This window comes from Pimephales promelas, chromosome 21, assembly GCF_988280905.1.
Source record: "Pimephales promelas chromosome 21, fPimPro1.hap1.1, whole genome shotgun sequence".
In the NCBI taxonomy this organism is placed as follows: Eukaryota; Metazoa; Chordata; class Actinopteri; order Cypriniformes; family Leuciscidae; genus Pimephales; species Pimephales promelas.
Genome location: NC_142789.1, coordinates 3,030,851 through 3,058,407, shown reverse-complemented (window position 1 = coordinate 3,058,407; position 27,557 = coordinate 3,030,851). Strand labels below are relative to the sequence as shown.

The window sequence follows — 27,557 nt, the reverse complement described above, 5'->3', positions numbered from 1 at the left end:
TTCATAATGATCAACAATGTGCCCATTCCTTTCTTTTAATGAGTAAAGCAAGAGTGACTCCTTTAAAACCTATCACTATCCCTCGTCTGGAGCTCACTGCTGCCACACTTGCTGGTCGCATGGACAGGTTGTGGAAGAGAGAGCTGAAGATAAAACTTCAGGATTCTGTATTTTGGACCGACAGCACCTCTGTCCTCAAATACATCCAAAATGAGACTTCTAGATTCAAATGCTTTGTTGCCAACCGAGTTGCTGAAATTCGTAGTGTTTCTGAAATCAGACAATGGAGGTATGTGAATTCTTCAAATAATCCAGCTGATCTAGCCTCCAGAGGTCTACAGGTTGATTCATTCTTAAAGAACCAGATATGGATTTCTGGTCCTCCATTTCTTGTTCAACCACAAGAGTTGTGGCCCATGGATCCTATTGATGTAGGTGTGATGTTGTCTTGTGACCCAGAAGTGAAAGGGAGTGTTCTGGTGAATACTGTACAAGTTCAACAAGAGTATGATTTTATGCCATACTTTAATCATTACTCTTCATGGATGCGATTAAAAAAAGGCGTAGCTTGGATTCTACGATTCAGGAATATTCTAATTGATCTCAGCAAGGAAAGGAAAAGGTTGATGACTGCTTACTCTGATATGGACAAATTGCAACGAGAGATTGTGGTTAAAAAGGAGATGCAAAAATTCAGATCCAATTTGCCTGCAAAACTGTTGTCTTCAGATGAGCTGGAAAGATCTGAATTGGAGATTATCCGTCTTTGCCAAAGGAAGAGATATTCTGAGGAACTGGCTAGTTTACGGAAAGATGGATTGGTAAAACGGAATAGTGAACTCTATAGACTTAACCCTGTGCTTCACTCCGATGTCATCAGAGTTGGTGGGCGTTTGGACAAGGCTATGATGCCTGAAGAAGTTAAGCATCCGGTAATACTGGCCAAGGATCTTCATATTTCAGATTTGATTCTGCGGCAAATTCATCATGACATTGGACATTGTGGACGGAATTATATGCTGGCTAATTTACGGCAGAGATATTGGATCCCTGGTGCTAGCACGGCTATAAGAAGAATTTTGTCCAAGTGTGTGGTCTGCAGACGTCTTCATGGAATCCCGGGTCATCAGCAGATGGCAGATTTGCCCCAAGATAGAGTCACACCTGACAAACCACCATTTACGCATGTTGGAGTGGACTGCTTTGGTCCCTTCGAAGTAAAACGGGGAAGGAGCGTTGTAAAACGTTATGGAGTGATATTCACATGTTTGACTGTAAGAGCTGTTCACCTTGAAATAGCAAATTCACTTGATACGGACTCTTTCATCCATGCATTAAGGAGATTTACTGCACGTCGAGGACAAGTTATTGAGATCCGTTCAGACAATGGTACAAACTTTGTTGGTGCTCAACGTGAACTGCAGGAGGCTATAAAAGGCTGGAATCATAATCAGATCAATTCCTTTCTGCTTCAAAAGGGAGTTAAGTGGAACTTTAATCCCCCGGCTGGTTCGCACTTTGGAGGAATTTGGGAACGCCTTATAAGATCAGTAAAAAAGATTTTAAATTCTATCCTTAGAGGACAAAGTTTATACGAGGAGGGTCTTTACACACTCCTTTGTGAAGTGGAATCAATCCTTAATAATCGTCCAATATCCAGAGCATCTTTGGATGTTAATGATTTGGAAGCCCTTACTCCAAACCATCTTCTCCTTTTGAAAACACAGCCGTCTTTACCACCTGGACTATTTGAAAGGGATGATCTGTATTCACGACGACGTTGGCGACAGATTCAATACATGGCGGATCTATTTTGGAAGAGATGGATTGGGGAGTATCTACTTCAATTACAAGAACGCCAGAAGTGGCTGGTGAAGAAACGCAATTTTCAAGTGGGAGATGTTGTGCTTGTAGTGGATGATACTGCACCAAGGAGCTCATGGATTATGGGCAAGATTACTCAGATCACACAGGATAAAAGGGGATTGACACGTCAAGTAAGAATCAAGACCAAGAGTTCTTGCTTGACCAGACCTATTACTAAAGTTTGCCTTCTTCTTGAAACTGAGGACTTTTAATTATTCTGACCGACTGACTGACTGATTGACTTATGAGAGCTCTCAAATGACTTACTGAAGACTTTGACTAAAGACTGTTTGATTGACATGTTTATTTCAGTTGATTATGGACACTGTTTGCACATTGAAGAATTGGACATTTACACATGCACACATTTACACACATGAAATAAGATTTAGCAATTTCTATGTAAGTAATTATGCAGTGATGTACAGTTTGTGTGATTGTGGTGTATTGTTGTGATTATTACATTTTTGGGGTGTAATAATCAGGGGCTGGAGTGTAGGTGCCAGGTTTAGGTTGGTGTCTTTTATTTTGAAATTTGTTTTTTCAGTTTGTTACGTCATTTGTTGTAGGTGCATATTACCTGTGAGTTTGTGTGTGGTTAGCAGGTTGGAAGGGGGTGAGTAGCTGGGACGCTCACTTTCTGTTGACCGTTTTCATTTCATTTTAGTTTTGTTCTATTTCATTACTTTTGGTTTACTTTTCTGTCATCATCCATCATGTTCATTTCAATGTTACAATAAATCGTCTGGATCTGCAGTGGAAACGCGTCACCTTTTATTCCCTCTACTCAGCCTCTTAGCGGTTACTGTTTGCCGTTACACTATGCTTTAGAAAACACTTATTTTAATCTCACGGGTTTAGGATGGAAAGTATGGATGGACATTGAGACTCAGGGTGGGTCTGGTGTGTTTTAGCTAAATCCTGTGTTCCAATTCACATACTATCCGGCCTAAATTGTATTTGAAATTAGAATTAGTGTGTCCCAAATCCTAATAATTTGAGTAGCCTATTCCAAAGATACCCAGATGGTCTACTTTTTTTTTTTTTTACTTCCTTTGCTCGGAAATGAAAATATGTACACAGGCTTGTACCCTTGACTTTTTTGTCAATTTATCTCTTTGTTTTTTCACTCGAAATGATATGTTATATGCTTATGAGTTCAGCCGTAGCTGGTTATCCTCAGACATGCTCTAATACTCTTTAGTTATGGATTTTACTAAATGTCAATGGGAGAAATGAATGGGAAATTTACTTCCGGTGTTCTGACGATTCATGCTACCCATCGAGATTTGCTACTTACCAGTTATGCGCATGTGCAGACCCACAGTTTTTTTATTTATTTATTTATTTATTTTTTTACAAAAGGTACATTTTCCTGTCATAATGTATAATTTCCCTTTAAAAAATGCTTACTACCATATGAATATTTGTATTGTCAGCCAGCTGAAAAAGTTACTATGAGGAAATGTGTACTTTGACAAGTCAAAGATGAATATTTTATGATAATTTTTACTTTTCACACCGTTTTAAAAATAAAAACAGTTGTCTACAGTATACAGTAGCTACTCATAACTTAGAATTGTATTATAATTGTATTTCATACGACTTTAATCGGCATTCTGTAATCAGTTCGCGCTACGGTAGCATTTTTCGACAAAGCAGCAAAAATCGCCAGACGGGACTGTGATGGCCTATTGTGACGATGCTTGTCGTATGTTTTGAGTCACACTCAAAAGTATGTTCTTTTCTTTTCTTTATACAGGATAGTGGCCCTACGGCAGCAGGATTGGACACCCTGACTGACATTATCTTGTGCATGACTGAAAAAACTGTAAGAACCATAAGAGAGGACTACTCTATGAGAGAACAAAGAGTAGCCCAGAGAGAAAGTAAAATACCATTAACTCACTCTTGCACACCATTCAAGATGCAAGACTCACCTCAGAATCATCCTAATCTACATCTCTTTCCCTCTACCGCCACTCTCTCTCTCTCTCGTGCTGAGAGAACCTGAAATCCAACATGTACGCTATATGGTTTTAATGTGAACAATTATCCTAGAGTTTTATACATGTTTGGTATCATTTGAAATGTATCAGTGCGACTGGTACAAATGTCTCATTCCCAAAGAAGGAAACCAAAAGGTAATAAGTTCAGAAATATCTTGCAAGTTTACTCTTGGTATAGCCTTGGTGGCACATCCTGATAGATAACATTTCTGTTCATCATGATCTGATCCATCCAAGACATTTCTGAGCTCTGAACTGAATCCATGAAGCGTGTGCTTTTGTTGACAGATGACTGGGATGACTGCAGGGCAGGGTTTGTCCTAAACCAGTTTGGGGGGACGGGTCATGAGGAAACCTGATGTATATTAGACTGAAGAAGTGTCCCTTCCTCAATGTAAGTGTCTGCCAAAACAACACATTCTTATCCCAAAAAGTCATATATAAAAGTCATATGACCATACGTCAATATCCGCCTTTTTAGGGCCCCCTTAAACGTCGGTAGATGGCGATCCCGGGCCGTCATACAACTGACGCTTTACCTTAAACATCAGTTAGGTGACGGTTAGGTTTAGGGTTAGGTTTAGGTCTGGGGTAGAGTTAGGATCCCATAACCTCATCTACCGACGTTTAAGGGGGCCCTAAAAAGGCGAATATTGACGTATGGTCAAAAGACGTCCCAAAACGTCAGTTATATGACTTTTTGGGATGAGACTGCGAAAACATTTTTAAAAAACAAGAGCCCATAGCACAAATACTCCATGACAAGTTGTGCACAATAAAAAAAAGTTTGAAGTATGGATTTGAGCAAAAGCCGTAGGCTACTACAGAAGCAATATTACTGGTGATGTCTTATCAAACATCATAATGGGGAGGTATCTAAGTTATGGTTTCTGAGCATGGATGATATATTAAAATATGGATTGGTAAATTGCTTTTGGTTTTAGTTTCTTGGTGAGCTTAATACATTGATGTGAAAGTCCACTGTGCATTTCAGCAACTTCCATTGTATAACAGTTTACACTTTATAGTGTCCGTCGACTCTGAAGCCTACTGTTTGACTTGACTTGCTCGGTTAACTCATTTACCAAGAACATGAGGAAAGTAGATACTCAGGAACAGCACAAGTGCACACACACACACACACACACACTTAAAACACACCTGCCAGGTGACATACAATGCCTGTGTTCACTGGAGCGTATTGTCACATGATGACAGCCCCACCAGTCCCGGTGGACGTTTCTCCAGACTCCGCCCTTTGTAAAGTCACATGGGACAAACTCCTACACAAGCACAAGGAGTGTCAGATATCACAGAGTTTTCTTCAGAATCAGGTGACACACTGAAATTCTGTTGTGATTATTCATAATCGAAACCCTCTGGCTGGATTAAGAAAAAGACGCTGAAGTCCGAAACTCTTGAAGATAGGAGGATCTCCTTTTGAATAATAGAGGTGGGTCTCTCCTCATTAACCTGTGATGAATAGGTGAGCTACAAAAATGTGTGTATTTCAGTGACAAAACAGGTGGCAGCTGCTAAATTTACAAATTTGTCAGATTACCTTTGGTTCAAGCATATCATTTAGCATTTGACAAGCAGATGAGGCGTTTGAAGAGGGAGTTTTGTTAGCCGGCGCTCACCTAGTCAGGTGAAGATCCAGTTTGACAACCAGACCTTCTAGGAAGAAGGAAGTCTTTGTGTTCACAATGTCATATCCTAGTGTCTTACAATGTCATAAAACTGAACCGACAATCCAGACAAAAAAAGTTATTGGTTTCCAAATATTATCTAGATTTTACTTATTAATTTTTTTTTTAATAAAGCACACTGCACAACATATAGGGGTCATATCAATGATCTTACAAAGGTTATTTCACTTTCACATTTATGTTAAATTCTTTCACTTTTCAAGTACTAAAACACTTCCACTGTAAAAAAAAAAAATATTGTTGGTTTAACTTTAAAAAGTAAGTAACCTGGTTGCCTTATTTTAAGTTGATTGAACTGGAAAAAGTGAGTTAATACAATGAAGGAGATTGATTTAATCATCAGAAACTTAAAATAATGAGTTATCTGAACTAAATAAATTATTTAAGTTGATTTGACAAAAGAAAAAATGTTGTGGTAACAAATCTTGAAAATATTTTTTTTTTACAGTGCATCGAAAGGTCTAATAAACAATGCAGAGTAACACCTTTCCATTTTTCTTTTTTAAAATTATATTATTATTGGTTTGTAAACCAAAAGTTTGTGTTTGAAATCATGGACTGTTTTTTGTGTATAAAATATTCTATATTCCCATATAAACGTAAAAGTTGCACGTCTGTCTATTTTATCAGCTTTACTATCATCTTTAAAAAAAAGTTAATGAATTATAACTTTATAGACATATTTTATACTACTTGCATTTAATAATTAAGCATGTTATAAAATGTAAGCTGCTTATTTATACATGTTGTTCTGCAAACACACAAACCGCTGTTATTACCTTTGGGATACAGGTTAGAAGTACAAGGCAGGGCAGATTTAAAGGGATAGTTTACTGTAATAATGAATATTCTGTCATCGTTTACTTCCGCTCATGTCGTTGAAGACAGAAGACTTCTGTGCATCTTCGGATCACAAATGAAGATATTTTCAATATTCTCTCATCATTTTTGGTCCTCCATTGAAAGTCCATGCAACCACAAAGTACAAATAAACGAATATAAACAAGCGGCTTAATCCAAGTCTTCTGATCACTTTATTTGATGAGCAGATTTAAAATAGGATTTTATACACTTTTTCATAAACAATTTATCAACACACGTACATAGAGCACATCAAATATGGAAGATCAAAAATATGCTCATTTTGGTTGCGTAGACTTTAATCTGTGGAGGTCTCCAGCTTTTAACGTTGTCTATGGGATTATTTTAATATGTTTTCCAAGTCAAACCATGTGTAAATTCATAAATATTTTCTCCTTAAAACTTCAGTAAACCAAAGACAGTCTTAAAAACACGGTTTGAAATTTCTGACGTCACAAACGACTTTGTTACCACTCAGATCAACGTGTGATCGTCAACCAATGGATCTCTGAGCTGAGTGAGTGAGTGGAGGCGGGGCTCATTTGCATATTCATAGAATGAGGCAAGGATGGAGAGTTACATTTAAGCTATAGAAGGCATGAAGATTTATTTTCAAGGAAAAACGTTTAAATGTGTAATTTTGGTGATCAAAGATGAGTTTTAAGCGACACAATTATTGACACCAGGGGGACTTTAAGATTCATTCAAAATATCTTAATTTTTGTTTCGAAGATGCACAGAAGTCGTTTTGCCACACATGGCACCCTTTAGCGTCAATATAACACGCCTCGGTTATGGGTAGGTTTAGGTCTGGGGTAGGGTTAGGGTTAGACCACTAGGAGGCGCCTTTTGGCCCATATATATCTGCGTGTCATTTTGACGATAAAGGGTGCCATGTATGTTGGATGTATACGCTTTGCCAAAAGAGTCGAATATGACGCCTTGGGATGAGATATAACTATAAACTAGTCCTAAACCAACCCCTAATCCTAACCCTAGAGTAAGGACATGCAGTTTGTTATTATTACACACTTGAATGCATAATTACAATGTAACACTGACACCTACAAGCAAGTGACAGAATGAGAGAACCTTCATATTTTGGGTGAGGGTTGCAGTGTAACTATATTTGTAATTACATTGAGATACATTAAACGTATAATATAACAAGATTGAAGTTACCGACACTGCGTCCGTTAATTGTTATAGGTGGCTACCCAAGTGGCCGAGAAGTGAATTTAATGTTTTGTTTCTTCCATCCTTGTTACCATTAGATGCACATGACATCATATTGACATCAGGTTGCTGTGTTTTTGATGATTCAGTCAATCATTGAGGGTGTTTATTACGATCAAAGGTAATCATTTGCAGGAAACTTGCTGATATGCAGCATGTTTGATCCTAAGTACAATTTTACTTTTCATTTCAAAAAGTTGTGTACGTATATTGGTTGTGATGGTTTTCAATCGAATTCTTTTTATAATTATTCATTCGGTTTAGTAAATCAAAAAAAAAGATCCTCTTTCGGTCTTTATCTCTGGTATATTGGTGTATCGATGAAAATGACTCTGGGTTTTTATATTCACCCTGTTAATTTTTTGCTGGATTGTAGACTTTTATTTGATGCTTTTCTTGGCTATTGTCTGAGACTGAGCAAGTGAGTGAGACTGGAAAGTATTTTCACTGCTGTGAAGCCAGGAAAGTCAGACATGGAATCACACAGAAAACGTTCAGACTACAGAATATCAGGATACTAACAGCAGGACAAAACACTGCAAGGTAAATTTAGATTAATCACTTTCATGTTAGTAAAAGAAAATCGCATGCACATATTCTGATGCATTTTCTATGCATTAATCCTGTTGTTCTGAAGCTATAGTAATCAACAATTAGTTTACACAGCATCTATAATATTTAAATCTGTGTTGAAATATAAGGTTAGGGTTAGTCTGTAGTCTGTTCATATCCGCTGCCCATGTTGGTGTGGCTGTGATTATGTAACACTATTCACTCGATGAATGAATCAGTCAAGTACATTGATAACAATAGATATTTCTTTGCAAACAATTTTTAAAGTACTCTATGTACCTTCTTTTTTTAAATTAGCAACATTTAAATATTGAATGAGTACATAATAAATCCATCTTTTGAACTTTTGTTCTTGCCTATGCAATTCATTATTATTTAGGAAACTGCGCATTTCGTCCGTGTGTGATTGCATCACATAATAAGTAAATAAGTTCAGTCAGGCTACATGTAGAAGGCATATAGTTTGATGACACAACAAATGAACCTCAACCAAATAGAGAAAAGTGAAAGCAGTTTCTAATCCAGTTACTAATTTGATCCATTATCCTACAAATATAATACAAACTAATAAGCAATAGTTTCCACCTGTTATGAATAGCCAGCCTGGTCTCATTGTTAATACGTAGCTATTTTACGTTTTTGCAAAGATAGAAAACGTACTTTTTAGTACAGATGCTGAAACGTATAATATAGACGTATCTGCAACATTTAAACGTAACATTATTACGTTTTTACAGCTACAAAACGTAAACTATTTACGTATATTCTATATCATAAAGATACCTGGATAATTTCCCTTTTTACTATTTTATAGATAAATGTAAGATCCCGTAACCCTAATCCCAAACCTAAACATACCCATTTTATACTTATTATAAAAAAGGATAAAACGTAACGGACAGGTGTTGGGAAAGGGCAGTTTTATTAACAATATAGCATTAAATTTATTTTGAGCCACCTACTCCTACCCCTAAACCTACCATAACAATTCCTTAAAACTACGTAAAAAACTACAATTATGAAGAAAAACATAACTAACAGACAAGTATAATCACAATAATTTATTGCGAAAATGTCAAAACCGATACCAAAAGCCGTTCACATGATGAAGCGTTGCAGTCGCAGTCTTCTCTCTGGCATTATTGTAATAGTTTTGTATGAAGTACAGAGCAGAAATTAAATTACTAATGAAAATGTTAATCCGGCTTCGGTTGGTTCGCGCTTCTCCATTTCAAAATTCAAATGAACTAAACTAACCAACCGTCTACAGTCCTTCATGTCGCAAACTGTGACGGAGCAGGGAAGAGCCAATGAACGTTTGATATCGCTGCCGTAAAAGATGACGTATGGGCGCAATATTTGAATTTGAATTCATAACCAGCGCGGGGTTTGACATGTAAAGTTACGGTCGCTGCTGGGAATGGAGATCACGACTGGATAAGAGGCTGAAATCGCTGAATTAGGAGTTGTTTCTTGCAAACAACTATGGATTCTAAAGATTTGGATTACATCAAACTAATAAAATTGATGTCTTTTGTGAATTTTTGTTGTGTTTTATAGGAGAAAACGCTTTATGTGTCTCAAGGTAAATAAACTATTACAAAATGGTTGAACGAGTAACGTTAAAGAATGTATTTTTTAAGGTTTTATAGTGTATTGTTTAACACCATGCAGGCGAAACGAGCAAAATGTTAATATTTATGAGTATTATATCAATAATGCGACTGAAAACTTCATTAATAAGACAGTGGGATGCAATAGTCAAAACATAATGCTACGATATTAATATGCATAAATTGTGATACGTACAATGTGTACGTCGGTGGATTTGTTCATACGTAAATAAATTACGTTTTTGTGCTGTCAATACGTAAATATTTTACGTTTTAGTGCTGTAAATACGTCAGTATTATACGTTTCTGCGCATATAAAACGTAATTATATATACGTATGATAGAACGACACTTTACGTACACATACATACGTATTCTCATGAGATCACGTTGCAGCAGCAATATTTGCACCTTTTTTAACCCCTTAACTGTCACCGTCCCCGCACCGTGTGACATATAAAATATAATCTAGTATTTTTCAATAAAAAAATTCTAAAATGATATTATCCTCTAAAAATGATAATATATATATATATATAATTCTCTAAAATATAATATTTTTTATCACCTATTTTATTATATCACATATTTTAGTAGTTATCATAAATTAGGTATTTGAAAGCTTATGAACTCAGAATTCATCCTGTGAAAACAGTTTTATAATTGAACGTTGCGTTACCATAGAAACGGTACTTATTTTATCAGGCTCCTCCCCTTTTGGGCTTCATTATATTTCAAAACCTTTTCTAATCTTGCCAAAACACATATTGTCAGAAAGGTCTGTGTTTCAAGGTCTCAAATTTTGTGACAGAGCTGTTATTTGGACAGAAATGTATTAATTTGTTAAAGGCAGAATGTGTACAACTAAATTTAATGGAATTCAATGGCAGCTGGTGGCTATTTTTGGTACTATGCCTAAACAAAATCTCACGGGAACTTCAATTTTTGTGATATGAACTTCAAACTTGGAACATATCTTGGTTAGATTCATGGCTTTGATTTTATAGTAATTTTTGAGTAATTGTAAAATATATATTTTATATAAAATAAAATAAAATATAAAGTACAGTATATTTGATTTACTGTAAATTTAAACTTCCATAACTTTTTCTTACTTTTTCATTTTTTTGAAGTGTTTTCACTTCATCAATAATCTGCTGAGTGTTTGCTTTAAAACAAGAATAAACTTGGGTATATATATTCCAAAGAATTCTTGAATTACAACCATTTAAGTTTGAATAGTGCATTTTCTCAAAAAGGGGGGTGACAGCCAAGGGGTTAAAAGATATTTACAGCAATTGTTTTCAACGAGTCAATAAAATAAGCCAGGCATCTTTTCAGATATCTGTCGTCTTCCATTATTTATTAACTTGCTTATTTTGTGGAGTGAGGGAGATTTTTGGGAATGTTTTATTTCGAGAGGACAGTGGGAGGACAGACAGAAAATCACAGGAGAGGAGAGAAAGAAATCAGACCAGGAAAGAAGCTCAAGCCAGGATCCAACATTGATATTGATGTCATTGGTGACATTCGCCCTGATAAGGTGATCACTTGTAACCTGGACACAGCGGTGTGCCTCAAAAACACACCGAATAGCGAATCCGAACCCACAAAATGACCAAAACACACTCAAAACTAATTTAGGCTTCTTCATGTTGCCACTTGCCAGAGTTTAGTCAATTCAAAAAGACTCAAACAATACACATCATGAGTAAATAAAACACCTTGTGCACACAGCAAATTCATTCAGCAGGATCCTCAATGCATTAGTCATTGTGTAGTGTTTGTACACTTGTTATTACGGTGCATTTTCGGTGCTTTTTGATGGGCACCACACTCTTTCAATTAAAGTCAGGGCTCGGTTTGTTTGGATGATGTGAACGCTGTCATCGGTGCGCACCCATGAACCGTACCCACGAGTTTGCATGAAAAAGCTGGTGAGGTGTACGGTTCGTGAGAAATCTGGTACGCTTCACTGCTAATGTGAACACGCTCTTTAAACATTTGCAGTTAATTTGTGGCAGATAGACACAAGTGCAGTCATGTGGTGCTGTTTTAGAAACAAAGCCAAAGGTTAAAAAAAATGTGATGTGATGTGAGCAACGATCCATTTTTGTAAAAAAAAAAAAAAAAAAAAAAAATCAATCTGTTTGCAAAATGTGTTTGCGGCTCCAGGTTGATGACGCAAGGATACCCAACGCATTCTCATCCCAAAGCACCATATGCTTTTGCAAAAGCGTAAATATCCAACGCACATGGCACCCTTTAACGTCTAATGAGACGCTTCGGTTATGGTTAAGTTTAGGTATGGTGTAGGGTAAGGGTTAGACCACTAGGGGGCGCCTTCTGCCCAAATATATCTGCGTCTCATTTGACGTTAAAGGGTGCCATGTGCGTTGGATATTTACGCTTTTGCAAAAGCGTCCTATATGGCGCTTTGGGCTCGGATACCGCGCTTCAAAGCCAAATAATACAATGTGAACAGGCGGTCAAAGCAAACTCTGATTCAGATCAAGCAACTGAACCAAGTGTGAAAACCCCCTCAGTTTACCTGAAATGTCCACTTTAGTTTCGGACACCATAAAGCACACTATGCTAAGGGTGCGGGGGACGAATTTCGGACCGTAAGAATTTAATGCTAAACTTTTTCTTCCTTGTAATCTGAACTAGATGCATAAAACTCATTTCTATTAATAAAACTTAGGCCTACTTTATTGGCCTACTTTCTGGTAAAACCAGCTTGACCAGCTCATCCTGATTTGACTACCCAAAACCTGCTGTCATGTGACAAAATCAGGAAAGAGATGTGAATGAGGATTCAGTCTGTTGTCTTTTTTATTTATCTTTCCTGGACTGGAAATATCTTAAAAGATTGACAAAGTAATATCAAGCATTACATTATTTTCCTGACAGATAAAGATTAGCCTAGCCTAGACCCCTTTTGCGCCAACGTCACAGCGCTAGCTGGAGGCCATAGATATATACACTAGACGTCACCTTGGGGTTCTAAGCATGTGTCAAAACCGCCGCCATCTTGGAACAGGGGTGTTGTCATAGGAAGTAGCTAATAACGCTGCTATCTCTGCCTATACTCATAGACAGTAAAAGAAATGGACACAGCGGCCCCATTGATTTCAACTGAGAAGACTGAAGCCCGATTATTGCACTTCCTGTCTGATGTCTGAGCGACTGCACAGGCTCAAACTCAAAAGACAGTATCTTCTAGTAGCTGTGCCAAGACAAATCTGAATCACTTAATTCCTCAAAAACATTGTTGAAATATTTTGTCCTGTTGCTCTATCTATGGGCTTCTCCCTTGACTTTGTGCCTTTATGTCCCTCCAATTGCCTCATAGACAGTAAAAGATTGCCTGCGAGCTTCTCCTTTTGTCTGTACGGTAATGTCTCTATTGTGCGACAGAAAGTCCTGTGGTTCTGACGCAATCTTAAGCCTATTTTTACAAAGGGGCTTCTACGGGGCCGTAACGTAAGATACAAAGTAATGGAGCATTTTATACGTTGTGTTTCTTTAGAAATAAACAATGGACAAATTAAGTCTTTGGACGCCTCAGATGTAAAGTTATTCGCTGTCAAAGTGACAGCAATATGAATGGGAGTCAATGGGATGCTAACAGCAGATGAAGTTCTGCTACAATGGCGGCTCCCGCGAGGCTTCAACTTCCGGCTGATGGATTACTCCCTTGCCTTTACTTCGAATTAATTGATGCTGGTGGACTTTTGTGCTGTGTACGATGTTCACACAAATGAAATCTGAACTAGGAAGAACGTTTTTTTTTTGTTTGTTTTTTTTTTAAACGGAAATCAATGATAAATATATATCTAACCGTTGGAACAAAACAAAAACGAGAAAATCGCATTCATGATTGATTTATTCATGGTGATTTTATTTACGTTAGACCTTTGTCTACATTGACTGCATTAAAGTGGAGGGCTCCCCTGTTTCCAAGATGGCGGCTCTATTGAAGCATTCCTTCTGCCGTGGCCAAGGCGACAGTCTATGGTGTAATGACAGTCGCCAAGGCGTCTAGTGTATATTTCTATCGGCATATATATATATATATATATATATATATATATATATATATATATATATAATAAGGAGCTTAAATTATTATTGATAAATATAATTTTGTTGTAGGCTATTGTTGGGTCCAAGAATTAATTAGAAAATGAATATGCTGTATCTGGAATTTCTATTTCTAGAAAATATTCTCATAATTTCTTCAGAACTGCGGATCGTAGGCTACCACACAAATCTTGTAGTACATTCTGCACAAAGTTATATGCACTCTCTGGTTATATTCAACTATTTATATGCCCTCAGTTTCTCTTTACGCTCGGTTTCTCCACTCAAGATCGTCCATCCATTGAGTGAGCGTGTACAAGCCAATCTGGTTCTGTACGTTAAAATGAACTTTTGCCAATAAAAATCGCGGTCCTGGACACTGAGTGACCTTGCACAATTAAGATAAAATCGGATTTTCTCCAGGCATTGTTAAAAAAACAAGCACCCCACCCAGACAACCGTAGTCAATATGCCTTATTCACGGCAGCGCCATCTTTGATTTTTAATTAGAATGAAAGCGAGGCGGTGAGGATAGACTTGCATCTCTTCAATGGGCTGTACTGTTATTTAATGTGTTTTCGGATTGTTCTGCTCATGAAACACTGGAAAAATATCTTTCCAAGAAATGTCAGTTGACAAAAAACTCCCGACAATGTAAGCTGTGGAAAATTGTAAGTAATCTAGAAGCTTTATTCAGCTTTTTACAGCCGATGCCATTGGAAATACGGTATCCCTCACAGCCTCACTTTCATAACTGTCATGGCGCTGCTCTGAATAAGGTCTATAGCAACGCTGAATAACAAACCGCCCATCCGGGAACTTTCATCTCGCATCGCGCGCTACTTGTTTCATGTTTCATGTTTCATACACAACTGCTGCCATCTTGCGTCCTGTTATGTTCATCGATTGCACTGAAAATGAAATCGGAGAACTTCTGTTCTGTACTATTAAGTAAGTAAAGTACGGTAATATTGTCGCTGATCATCATTTTTCTAAGACGATTGTTTTGTAGGCTACTGTAGGCTAATTGATTACAATAATAAACAGGTAAGATTTCAAAATAGTTTTTATCTCAAATCAATATCAATATAAGTTAGTTGTCCCCATAAAATAAAACTTTGTGGTGAAAAGCCTTGAAATAAGTGATATGACTGTATTTTATCCTTAAAATGTTCGTTTAGTTGGATTTTCCCCCAGTCGTCTAGGCTTAAATCCACTTCGCTAGCAACTGTTTTTTTTCCCCCTCACGGAGCGTTCCGTACAAAAATCATGTGAGAAGTAGCCGTGTAATCTTCGGCATAATGTAGGTCAAAAGTTTGGAAACTATTTTTAATGTTTTTGAAAGCCATTTATTTGATTACAAATACAGAAAAAAACAGTATTGTGAAATATTATTACAATTTAAAAATAATTGTTTTCTATTTGAATATATACTTTTAAACATAGCCTAATTTATTTTTGTGAGTCAAAGCTGAATTTTCAGCATCATTACTCCAGTCCTCAGTGTCACATGATCCTTCAGAAATTATTCTAATTGTGTCTAAACAATTGTGCTGCTTAATATTTTTTGTAACCTGTGATAAAGTTTGATTTTAATGGAAACATTCAGTGTTCTCATGGGGCAAGTTGTCATAGGCGTTTTAAATGTTAAAACACTGTTTATTAATTTGACCATTTTTTGACAATAGATTTCTGACTGGTACTTTTAGCATGTTTACGGTCCCATTCATTGTTTTGAGTTTCATATTTGCTTTACTGTTTTCCAGAGATGGATGCGGGGCCGTTTAGCAGGAAACAGTGGGCAACACAGTCCTTACGGATCACAGCCAAAGAGCTCTCACTGGTTGGGGGTCGTGGCAAGAACAATGCCATCACTGAGCGCTTTTCCAAGTGAGTATCATTCCCTTTACTTCTTTATATTAGCGTGGCTTATGGCTGGAGAGTTGAAGAAAAAAGTTGTGTTCATTTGTGGTGATTATCTTGATGACAGAAACGTCACGTGTAAGCATCATAAACTTTTGTTGGTCACAGAGCTTTTTTTCAACACTATTCAAAAATCCTATTGACTTTTTGTTGAGGGTACAGATATTGTCTCTGTTGTACGGCTCAGATGTAATGGCCCTCAGGTGAAAGAAGCGAGGACATGAAGGCGATGAATGTTTGCCGATAGTTGCAAATAACCTCCATTTGGACCAAGAATCATAATCTTCCCATATTTGCTTTCATTTGAGAGCCATCAGCTTTAACACAATTGTCAACTAAGAAATGTTGTTGATGAACTGCTTTTCCAGTTATTAATCATATCGGTTTTTGTGTTTTGATTCACACAATTGTATTCAAACATTTTGAATGTTTAGATGGTTATATGATAATGATACCTAACATTTACTCATACTTTTCTTCCCTCTCTGTGTTTTCAGATATCAGAAAGCCGCCGAGGAGGCGAGCGCAGACAAGAAAAAATCGGTAACTATTATTAATGTAATGTGTCGTGGAAACTTTTGTGTATTTTTTCTATTCACTCTTGGACGCTAAACAAATGTAAATGTAACCTCATTCCTAACCTGTTTGACTTTCTTCTATGGAACATTGAATGAGAAATGTACAGAAATTTCATTATATGAAAAAAAAATCTTTGACATTTCTACTTTTGTGTTTCACCCAAGAAAGATGTGCAAGTCTGGAAATCACATGAGGTAGAGCTGTACGGTTAATCGTTAAAAGATTGCGATCTCGATTCAAACACCTACGCCATCTTATTCATAAATGATAATTATTCACTCATTCATCTGTGTCTTACGATCACAGCGAACATTCAGATCTGTGTTTGTCCTGCCGCTGATACAGAGAGAACAGTTGTCATGTTTAGGTATGAAACAGTCTTTTTAACCACACAGTATTGCTGTTTCTCTTACAATAATGCAAAATATTACAAGTGCTGGGATAAAAGTTCATAGTTCAGATATAAACACTAAGTCAGCCATCAAAAAGTAAATCACCTTTTGCAAGTAGCGTGACGCTTCAAAGAACGATTGTATAAATTACATCATTACACCAGTAGGTGGCGACAAGTGACTGTTAAAAATGGGTTTGTCATTGAATCATTCAAGAGATTCATTACAAAATGCTGAGTCTTTATGAGTGAGTCATTGAATCATTCACTTAAACTTTTTTCTTTTCAATAATCAATTCAAATTAATTAAATGATTTATATTGACTGAAGCAATTAACATTATGTAAGAATCTTTAGTAAATTTCGTTACATATTTTGTGTAGTTGTCTTTTCAGAATCGTAGGAGAATCGTGATCTCTATTATTAAACAAACAAATCTTGATTCTTGGTTTATCCAGACTCGTGCAGTTCTAGCATGAGGATTGAGTAAATGATAACAGAATTTTAATTTTTGGTTGAACTTTTTCTTTATACTTCAGAATCAATCTAAGCAGAACTTAGTTATTATTAAGTTTAGTTTATTGTCCTTTCGGAAATTCTTTTTGTGTCTGTGCGAGTACCTTACAAAATACAACATGAACAACATCCCTCTCACAACAGCTACACTGTAAAAAATAAAACCGTACTTTTTACGATAAAAAAAACGGCAGCTGTGGTTGCCAGAACTTTACCGTTAAAAATATGGTAGTTAATGGTTTTACAGACTTTAAACAGTAATAAACCGTATTTCATTATCTCATAAAATGTTGATTTACCAACCTTTTGTAAAATTGATATCTGTTTTGTACCATTGTAATAAACACCATCATGGTAACACACATGAAATAAAAAAAAAACGCAATAAACATGAATTTAACAACATTAAATATAACATAAAACCCTAATGTAGGCCTACATAACTGATTAGAAAAAAAACAAACAAGAAAACTATGAGGAACCATATTTCAGCAAAAATACATAAAATGTGAAGTGTCATACCGGGAATTGTGGGAATATCAATTTACGGTTTTTCACTGTAAATTATACAATGAGTTGTTCTTTTTCACTTTCAAAAACTGTCAATTTAACGGTATTTACAGTAAAATTTGATCAGATATTTACCGTATTTAGTACGGAAAGTTTCGGTTAACCAATTAACAGTTTTGCACTGTAGCATTTTTACGGTCTTTTACCGTTAAAATCCCGATTATTTTTTACAGTGTAAATCACTGTCAAAGATGACAACTGTGACAAGATTTTTTTTTTTTTTTTTGCAATTTCATGGATGTGGAACAAGGAAAACAGACGAGAAAGAGTTAAATTTCATCACATGCATCATTTCCTGTACGCAGGTTTCACTCCAGGCGCATTTTAATCATCTCCGACCCCTCCATCTCACACACATTCATTCTCTTATCCCCCCTTTTCCTTTCACTTCTCTTTCCTTCCTTCATGGGGGCTGGACTATAGTTCTGACAAGTTTCCTGCCTGCTTCACATCTGGTAGGGCTTTATCACTGATGTCCAGCGCACAAGGAGCTCGGAGAAAGCAGAGCAGAGAAAAGACGTAAAGAGCGCCCTGTCCATCAGGTCTTTCCTCTCTTCTCTTTCTGGCGTCTCGTTTCAGCACGCTTTCCCAGAGACTGTTGCATGAACGCAGTCCTCTATACTGAGCTCGTCTTGATTCGGAGTGCAATAGAAAACAGCTGTTCTTTGTTTGAATTGTCTATTGGGCAGTTTTAACTCATGAGAAGAGTTCGTGTTGGCAGTCTGCTCGGTTTGTTGATAGCGGTGATGTAAAAGAAACCACAAATAGTCTGATGTAAGAGCAATGATTGGTGGCTTGCTGGAATTAAAGTGTTTTAGGGGAAGTGTGTTATCTGGTGAGTGTTTTAGGTGGAGATCTCTTGAACAGCTGTTTCCTACATTGTTTTATTATCCTCGTGTGGAGATATTCTCTCATGTCTCGTCAGGTCTCGGTTTTATGTGGGTTTGACGTACTTTGACACTTCTATTCCAGACAAAATATCCTAAATTAAACTTTCAAATGTTATTTTAGTTTAGCGGTAACTCTTTTGTGCACACAATGTTTGGAACGGACAAGGGTTTAGTGTTATTTTACTATTTTATATACTATTAGCTTTAATTTGTAACTTTTTCATTTTAACTATTGTTAAATTTAATCTTTTTTTAAAAAAAAATATTATTTTGTGCTTTTGTCATTTTTATTGTCTTCACTCTAAAAAATATTGTTGGTTTAACTTAAAAAATGAAGTAACCTGGTTGCCTTAAAACTTTAAGTTCATTGAAATTGAAAAATTGAGTTAATACAATGAAGGAGATTGATTTAATAATCAGAAACTCAAAATATTATGTTATCTGAACCACATCAATTATCTAAGTTGATTTGATTTTTTTTTTAAGTTTCATGATTTTTTTTTACAGCGTATTCAGGTTTCTTTTTATTTCAGTTTTAGTTCAGATTCAGTTTTTATTTAATACCATTTATTCATTCTAGTGATTTAACTTGAACTTATTTCAGTTTGTTGTCAATGTAACATTTAAAAAATTGTACTTAGTTTAGCTAAGTTTTTCATCTGATGTTTATTCTTTTTTTATTTTATTTATTTGAACTTTTTTTGTTGTCTTGAAATTAGTTTTGTAGAGCATACATTTAAATAATAGAACAGATTATTTGGACTGGATAAATTTGAAGTTTACTGAACTGATGTTAGTTGAAAGACTAGATGTAGTGTAAAACTGTAATTTAGGCAGCGGGTTACTATGAAGAATATAAAATATAAAGTCTATTTATAGTCTATTATTTTATAGTCTATTACTTTAAGTGATCAGACTTAGTTTTTACTCTGCAGGCTAAACACATCTCATAGATTTACATTAAAGAAGGGACTATAGCTAAGAAAAACTAGTAAAAAGTAGTTTTTATTATGTCTGAAATGAGTGTCTACATGAATTAACCTCGCTCTCTCACTCTCCCTCAGTCTGTTGACAGTTTGTCGGTGCGATCGGGAACCCTGAGTGCGCTGAAGAAACGCTGGGAACGACCGGCTCTGGAGAACTCTGCTCTTCAGCTGAGCGTGGCTCCTTCTGTTTCCCGCAAACCCAGCGTTCGACCAGAACCACCCGCTTCCTCCAGCAAACCCGTGCGACAGCCCAGCCTGAGCCAGGAGCCAACGTCCCATGAGAGACCTACCAAAACAAAGGCAGACGTGGAGACTGAACAAAAGAAGCGGGTAGAAGAGAAGGAAGAAAACGAGTCTGTATCCGATCCATTTTCTCCATCTTCCCCTTTGGAGAAACCAGTCTTGCCTCTCAATAACCGCAAAATGATGTTTGAAAAGGCCAAAAGCAAGGTGAGAATGTCACAGATGAAATACATTACTGTACCTGTTCTGTATTCTCTATATTTCCTGGTATGTTGTGAACCCAACATAATCCATAATCATAATTATAACAGTTTCTCACTTGCATGCCAAATCTTACAAAGAAAAACACGGGCGCTATTTTACATCAAAATCAAAAGAAAGAAATACGAAATGAAACCTTATTTAGGACAATTTATTAAAAAATTCTCTTTAAAGGTGCATTGCGCAATATTTCATGTTAAAAATACCTGTTTTTCTAACCCATACATGCTTAAACAATTGCCTGATGGGCTGAACTGATCACTGCGATTGCCTCTATAATCCAGTACAGTAAATAAATAAGAGGGATTAGGGATGGAGTTTGAGACTGGGTGTGACGTCATGCACATTCACGCTCACCTGGCTATGTCTGGCAGGTTTGTGTATTCGCCGCCATTCTCCGTATCAGCGAAGACAACTCGAGCGACAAAACTTTAGTCAACTTTCCACAAAAGTAGAAGATGGATTCAAAGAGACCGGCTTGTTCATTCCAAACCCCAACGCAAACTCCACGTAAGACAAAGAAAATAAAACTTGTCCAGTGCCAGGCGTCGGAATAAGACGAGAGTCGACATCGGGAAGCTTTCAACAAACGGAGAGATCTCCGGTCTGCTCTAGGGCTCAAACGGGTCCTATACAAAGTAATAACTTATATTGTTCATGAACGTGTTTCCATAATAATACAATCATAAGTGGATACAGTAAACACATAAAACAGTTCAACAAGATCGATGGAAACAAAAACCAAAGTTTTTACACATAAGTGTGTAATTTACTCAAATGCAACCTCAATTTAAATGCATTTGCTGTATTGCTTAAAGGGTACATATCATGCTTTTAAATCATTCATTTTTACATATAAATCATACATTTGTGGTCTATATAAAGCATAACTGCAATGCTTGGTCTGAATTCCTCATTATTATAGCTCCACAGGCCCCTTTTCTGATGTGCGTCTGTGAGCAACTCGTTTTGATGCGGCCCCTTTAAATAAAAAGGAGATGCGTCACACCCCGCCCGCTCTCCAGGGCGCTGAGTTCACGGTCGGTTCAACGCCACTCTGTTCGGACATTTTTGTAGTTTGATTAGAGATATACGATTATATACTAAAGCTTCATAGAACATTTTATAAAATACGAATAAAACACGTTTTATTCACACTTTAACAAAATATCACTTGTCCATCAAGCCTTACATGTTCGAGCCATGTTGAAAAAGACAACGACAAACCTGCAGAACCATGTCTTCATATGGATGTGGTTGTATGTAACTGTATTGTATTATTAGTGAAAGTCGACTATTTCTCTTGTTAAAACAAGCACACTGATAAGATAAATGACTACGGTCTAATCTTACCACTAAAAATCTGTATTAATATAGAAAAGCATCAAAAAACACAGCAGCTAAATGACCATTGATGAAACTCAAGAACAATAATACTGCAGAAGTGTAACGTTACTTCAAAACAAAAACAAAGACAGACAAAGGTACTGCTAAACCATGACCACCATGTGTTTTGAGAAAGTAAAGTACTTTAATTTTATTAACGATATTTACAGCTTATCGAAATGCTCTGTTCGTCGTCTCCAAAGATGGAAGGAATTGACCCCTCATTTAGACGAAGTCGATCGGCAAACGCTTCTTTATACTGGCAGAGGTTGTTGAAGTGGGAATCCTTGAAGTGCTTCGGGACACTACATCCAACAACCGAACATTTTGACTGGCCCTCTCGTAACTTCTGCATCATTGAGCTCGGACTACAAAATCGGGGCGAGAAATAATAATGGCGGATTGCTCGAAGTGTTGGACCGGAAGTCAATGTCCTTATTTGGCAGTTCCGCTGAAAATACGGTGACGTAATTGTTCAAAAAACATCATAGAGAACAGAAAAATCTGAACAGGTTGAAAAATATGACCAAAACAGAATAACCTGAAGAGAATAATTTCATCTTTTCTGTACTTTTAAACACTCCAAATATACAACAAAATGCATTTAAGGGCTAAAAAAGTGGATTTTGCATGATATGTCCCCTTTAATCTAGATGCAGGATAAGTTGATGATATTGTTGAAGCTCTTGTCCGTGCTTTATCAAACATGTTAAACCAGCTCACTGATTTGAATAGACATATTAGCGGCTTTTTACTTCTGTTTTAAATCTTAGAAAAGGGTGTGTTCACACTTCAATCTTAGATTCAATTAAACTTCGATTGCTCTGTTAATTCAGTTCATTTTATTAAGCGTGAACGCAACCATCTGAACCCTGGTGCTCACCAAACAAGCGAAACGAGACGCATACAAAACAGGACGTGATGTCAACAAGATGAGACCCTAAAAAGGGCAGAATGCTGCCTGTTTTTCTCTCCATAGTCGCGATGTTGCCCATTACAGTTCTGGGGTTTACAGTTTAAGCTCTAAACAAGCTCTCGGCTGGCACATTTAGTCACACGCATCGTTTTCAGTAAGTTCCATCACAAAAGAATACGTCATAAAAGCTGTTTTGTTTATTGACTAAACTATAAGTGTGAGCACAGTCAATTTAAAGGTCATTTGATCAGCTAACCTGTGCATAACTTGTCAGTGGATATATGTCTGGGCTTTACCTCATTTGACTGAGTGCCCATCCCCCATTGTCATATCCAGAGGCCAGGCATGCGCTCACATTCCTACTTGATTCCTTGGAATCTTTTGGAATGTCTCCGAATCTAATATTGTCTTCATAATAATCTGCAGTTATACGATAATGGAAGCGCTGTAAAATACAAAGTAAAAGCTGTCCTTTTTATATAAATATAACGAAATCCTGTTTGCTGATTCAGATTCACCATCTTTGCTAATGGAGAGAGCTTCGCCACTCCTTTTGTTCATTCATGCATTTCTTTACAACTCCGATACTTGTACGACATCAGTGGCATGACGCATAAAGCTGAACAAGTTCTGAGTTTACAGTAGGTTTAGAGTTAACAAAACCATGCAAATCCAACCTGGTTACAGGTCCATGCAAAGTGTAATATTAATCGTCTATTCATATAATAATTATATGAATTACAAAATAATTATAATTAATATAATAAATAATAAATAGCATGTAGAAAAAGGGTCTAAAATTCTCTCACGGTGACTGTTAACGGCTGTAGTTTGAGCCAGAGATATAGGGAGAGTGCTTTATTGCGTCAGATGTCCTTTGCTCACAGCTGATTGGTCCAGTTTTGGTTTGGTTTGCGATCTCTAACCCAAGTATAAATGCAGCTCTATAGCTCTCATCGCTAAAAACCAATCCAACTAGCCCGATAAAATAGAGTTTGCTGAAAATACTGGTAACACTTTACTTGAAGGGGTGTGCGTAAGACTGACATGACACCTTCATATGTCATGAATATGAAATAGGGTTTATGCATGTTTATGACAACTGTCATTAAGTGACTTTCGCTCACTAATGACATTTTGAATGCAAATATGACATTGTTTTAGATGTCTTTGTTATGACACCTTGACATAAACCAATACATCATAACCTGTCAGTGTCTTTGTCATGATAACTTGACATTAAATGAAGTTAATCTGTCATGTGGTTGGCTTTGACATCGGCTGTCATGAGGCATTATAACTGTGTCATGAATATTTTTCTTGACCTCAACTACTGTGGTACTAATTGAATTTGTCATTAAAAAGTTGTAATGGCTTCATGACAGCAAATGTCAAAACCAACCGCCTGAGAGTTTAATGTAATGTTAACCCATAAAGCTAGGTGCTTTCTTAAGTTTCATCATTAATCTGCTATGTCATGTTTATGACAGGTTGTATCATCTTAGTTTGGTCAAGTTGTCATGACAAAGACATCGACAGGTTAGGATGTATTGGTTTATGTCAAGGTGTCATAACAAAGACACCTCAAACAATGTCATATTTTCATTAAATGTCATAACTGAGCAAATGACAAGACACTTAATGACAGTTGTCATAAAACTTCCTTCATATTCAAGACATATGGCAAGCTTAGTCTTGCAATAGCAAATTAAATATAGCAAATAGCAAATAAACTGATTATCAGTTCCACTTCTTTAGGAGGATAAAGGTGTGCAGTGGTGGAATGTAACGAAGTACAAATACTTCGTTACTTTACTTAAGTACATTTTTCACGTATTTTTACTTTACTTAAGTAGAATAAATGGTGCATACTTTTTACTTTTACTTCGTTACATTTTGCAGCAATTATTATACTTTCTACTCCACTACATTTCTACAACTTCTAATACATTTTCGTTACATTTTCTGATCAGTTTTTCTCCCCTGCCAAAACGTAATCTGACCGTCCGTTCGTTGCACGTTTGTCTCACCAGTGACGTTTGGTTGCCATAGATACAGTATATCAACCCGGTCACACTAAATGCGTCTCGCACGCAGTGTGTTTATCATGCAACTCATACGCGAAAATTTGTTTTTACGTGCATAGGAAACACACCGTGTGTAATATATGTTTGGTTCGGTTAGGATTATGGCAAGCCAAGAGGTTCAGAATTACACCATAAATGAATCGCGTTTACTGCCAAACATTTATAAACATATAGTAAGGATAAGCACGATATTGCCTAATTGCAAGCTTGTTTCAGAAATGGTGACATTTTTTTCCATCATTATTGAACATCATTATAGGAGTATTGGGTTGAATGAGTTAGAATTAAATGTTTTATTAATCATTAGAAAATAGTCATTAAGAGAATCAATTGTTATGCAAGTACTTTTACTTTTAATACTTAAAGTACATTTAAAATAAAGTACTTTTTACTTAAGTATGGTTGTCATTGTGTTACTTCTACTTTTACTAAAGTAAATATTTATCTGGGTATTTGTACTTTTACTTAAGTACTGAGATTCAGTACTTCCTCCACCACTGAAGGTGTGTAATGTCTACAGGGACAGCTGAAGGAAGAGCCTCTCCTTTCTGGCTCATGTCTTTATCCGGTTAATATTGTAAAATTAGCAGATTAAGAAACTGAAAAGGTAATAACTAAAAATATATATTTTGATATTAAATGTTAGTTCAATTTTACAAACATTTTATTTTTGCAAATGAAAATTGAGCAGGAAAATGTTACATTTTTATTTAAAAATGTCACAATGGAAAAAACAGTAATAGTTTGAATTTCAAGGAAAAGTTTGTTGTGGAAAAATGATGTTTTTTGCCGCTTCGTGAGATTCACGCAGTAAGATTTTGTGTTTATTTTTTATTTTTAACGTAGTCTATAAGCTTAGCTAGCTAGGTTTGTGGCTACGGCTCTGTGACACGTTCTTTCAAATTCCCCGATCCAAAGGGGTGTGAAGCAGAAACAAGTGTGTATTGTTCCATCACAGTGAGGCGGTTGTTTGAGTGGTTTCCTGCCTCCTGAACGCTGACTGAAAACACAAAGGCAAGAGAATGCCGGAGATGCAGTAGTTGAGTCCCATCACACATTAAAAACACTCTTCAGTACAAGTTACATTCAACATGCTGTCGATTAGCACAAACAATCATTTCGCATAGTCTTTTAGTTTGTGAAAACATTAGAGGAAAAGACATCTTTACAGTAATCTACATTTCACAAGAATAAATACACACAGTTTCACTTTATTTGGATGGTCCCTTGAACACATTCAGTTGACTATAGTAACATTGCACCTAAATCTCTACTAACTCTCACTAGAGTATTAGTAGACTGGTGTGGTTAGGGATCGAATAAGTTGACGTGTACTGTAGCACCGCCTGCTGATACTCTAATGGGAGTTAGTTGACATGTAGTTGCAAAGTATCTTATAGCTAACAGAATGTTCAGAAGGGACCATCAAAGTAAAGTGTAACCCACAAGACTTCTATGCATTAAAGGAGTAGTTTACTTTAAAAAAATCTTTTGCTGATAATTTACTCACCCCCATGTCATCCAAGATGTCCATGTCTTTCTTTCTTCAGTCGAAAAGAAATTAAGGTTTTTGATGAAAACATTCCAGGATTTTTCTCCATATAATGGACTTCAATGGGAACCAAACGGTTCAAGGTCCAAAAGACAGTTTCAGTGCAAAAAGCAAACAGTTCAAAGGGCTTTAAACGATTCCAGACGATGAATAAGGGTCGTATCAAGCGAAACAATCGCTCATTTAAAAAAATAACAAAGTTTAAGTTTTAAAAGCTCAAGTGCTCGCCTTGCTCTGTTCTGTGATGCGTGTTCGTGACTCTCCTGAAATCAAAATGAACGAATCTTTTTTCATGTCATTTGGTTCATTCAACGAATGAAATGAACGAGTTGACTATGGAAAAGATTCGTTCATTTTGATGAACGAGTTCGAACAGGAGATTCACACAGAACAGTACAGAGCAAGGCGAGCATTTGTGCTTATAAAACTTAAACTTTGTTTTTATTTATTAAATGAGCGATCGTTTCGCTTGATAAGACCCTTATTCATCGTCTGAAATCGTTTAAAGCCCTTTAAACAGTTTAAACAGTTTGCACTGAAACTGTCTTTTGGACCTTGAACCGTTTGGTTCCCATTGAAGTCCATTATATGGAGAAAAATCCTGGAATGTTTTCATCAAAAACCTTAATTTCTTTTCGACTGAAGAAAGAAAGACATGGACATGTTGGATGACGTGAGGGTGAGTAAATTATCAGCAAAAGTTTTCTTTAAAGTGAACTATTCATTTAAGACTAGTGTAATAAAATGCTTACTTACCTGTACAATGTGTTATACAGTGTAACACTTCATTTTAATGTGCCATTGTTACAAGTGCTACACGGATTTACTGTATTATAAACATTTCATAATGCATATGCAACTAACACTAAGGCAAACCCTAAACCTACAGTAAGTACATGTTATTAATTAAGATTACTCATGCCTTGTGTGTAAATACATTATTGGTGTACACAATTGTGTAATTGTAACAATGTCACATTAAACTAAAACGTACCCAAATAAACAATTAAAACAAGCACAAAACACCTTCTACCCAAATATGTGAATGACAAATGCAGACTCAATTTCATGGACAGTTGCCTTCTGAAACGTTAGCTAAAAATAATCATTTTTTCTGGTTCAATCTCACCTAAATTGATCGGTAGTGCTCGTGTCTGTGCTTTTGTACTTGTTTCCGGCCCTCGACTTCCATTGTTCAGACGTATGCACTTGCTATGTTTTTTTATTTTGTTTTAATAAACTGAGGGATAATGAGTATAAATTCAATCTTACTACATGAACTACTACTTCTGAAAAAAAAAACT

General features: G+C 36.3%; 1 protein-coding gene across 2 annotated transcripts in view; it reads left to right on the top strand.

Moving 5' to 3' along the window:
• Positions 1 to 5,178: 5,178 nt before the first annotated feature.
• lima1b (LIM domain and actin binding 1b) overlaps positions 5,179 to 27,557 on the top strand; it is a 34,561-nt gene continuing 12,182 nt past the window's right edge. The window contains exons 1-4 of one of the 2 annotated variants that reach the window (XM_039663357.2): positions 5,179 to 5,328; positions 15,720 to 15,843; positions 16,374 to 16,419; positions 19,887 to 20,258. In XM_039663357.2, coding sequence (XP_039519291.2) covers positions 15,722 to 15,843; positions 16,374 to 16,419; positions 19,887 to 20,258 — 540 coding nt within the window. In that variant the 5' untranslated portion in view covers positions 5,179 to 5,328; positions 15,720 to 15,721. Of the gene's footprint in view, positions 5,329 to 8,008; positions 8,225 to 15,719; positions 15,844 to 16,373; positions 16,420 to 19,886; positions 20,259 to 27,557 lie in introns of those variants that run through there. The other variant, XM_089124930.1, reaches the window with a different exon arrangement.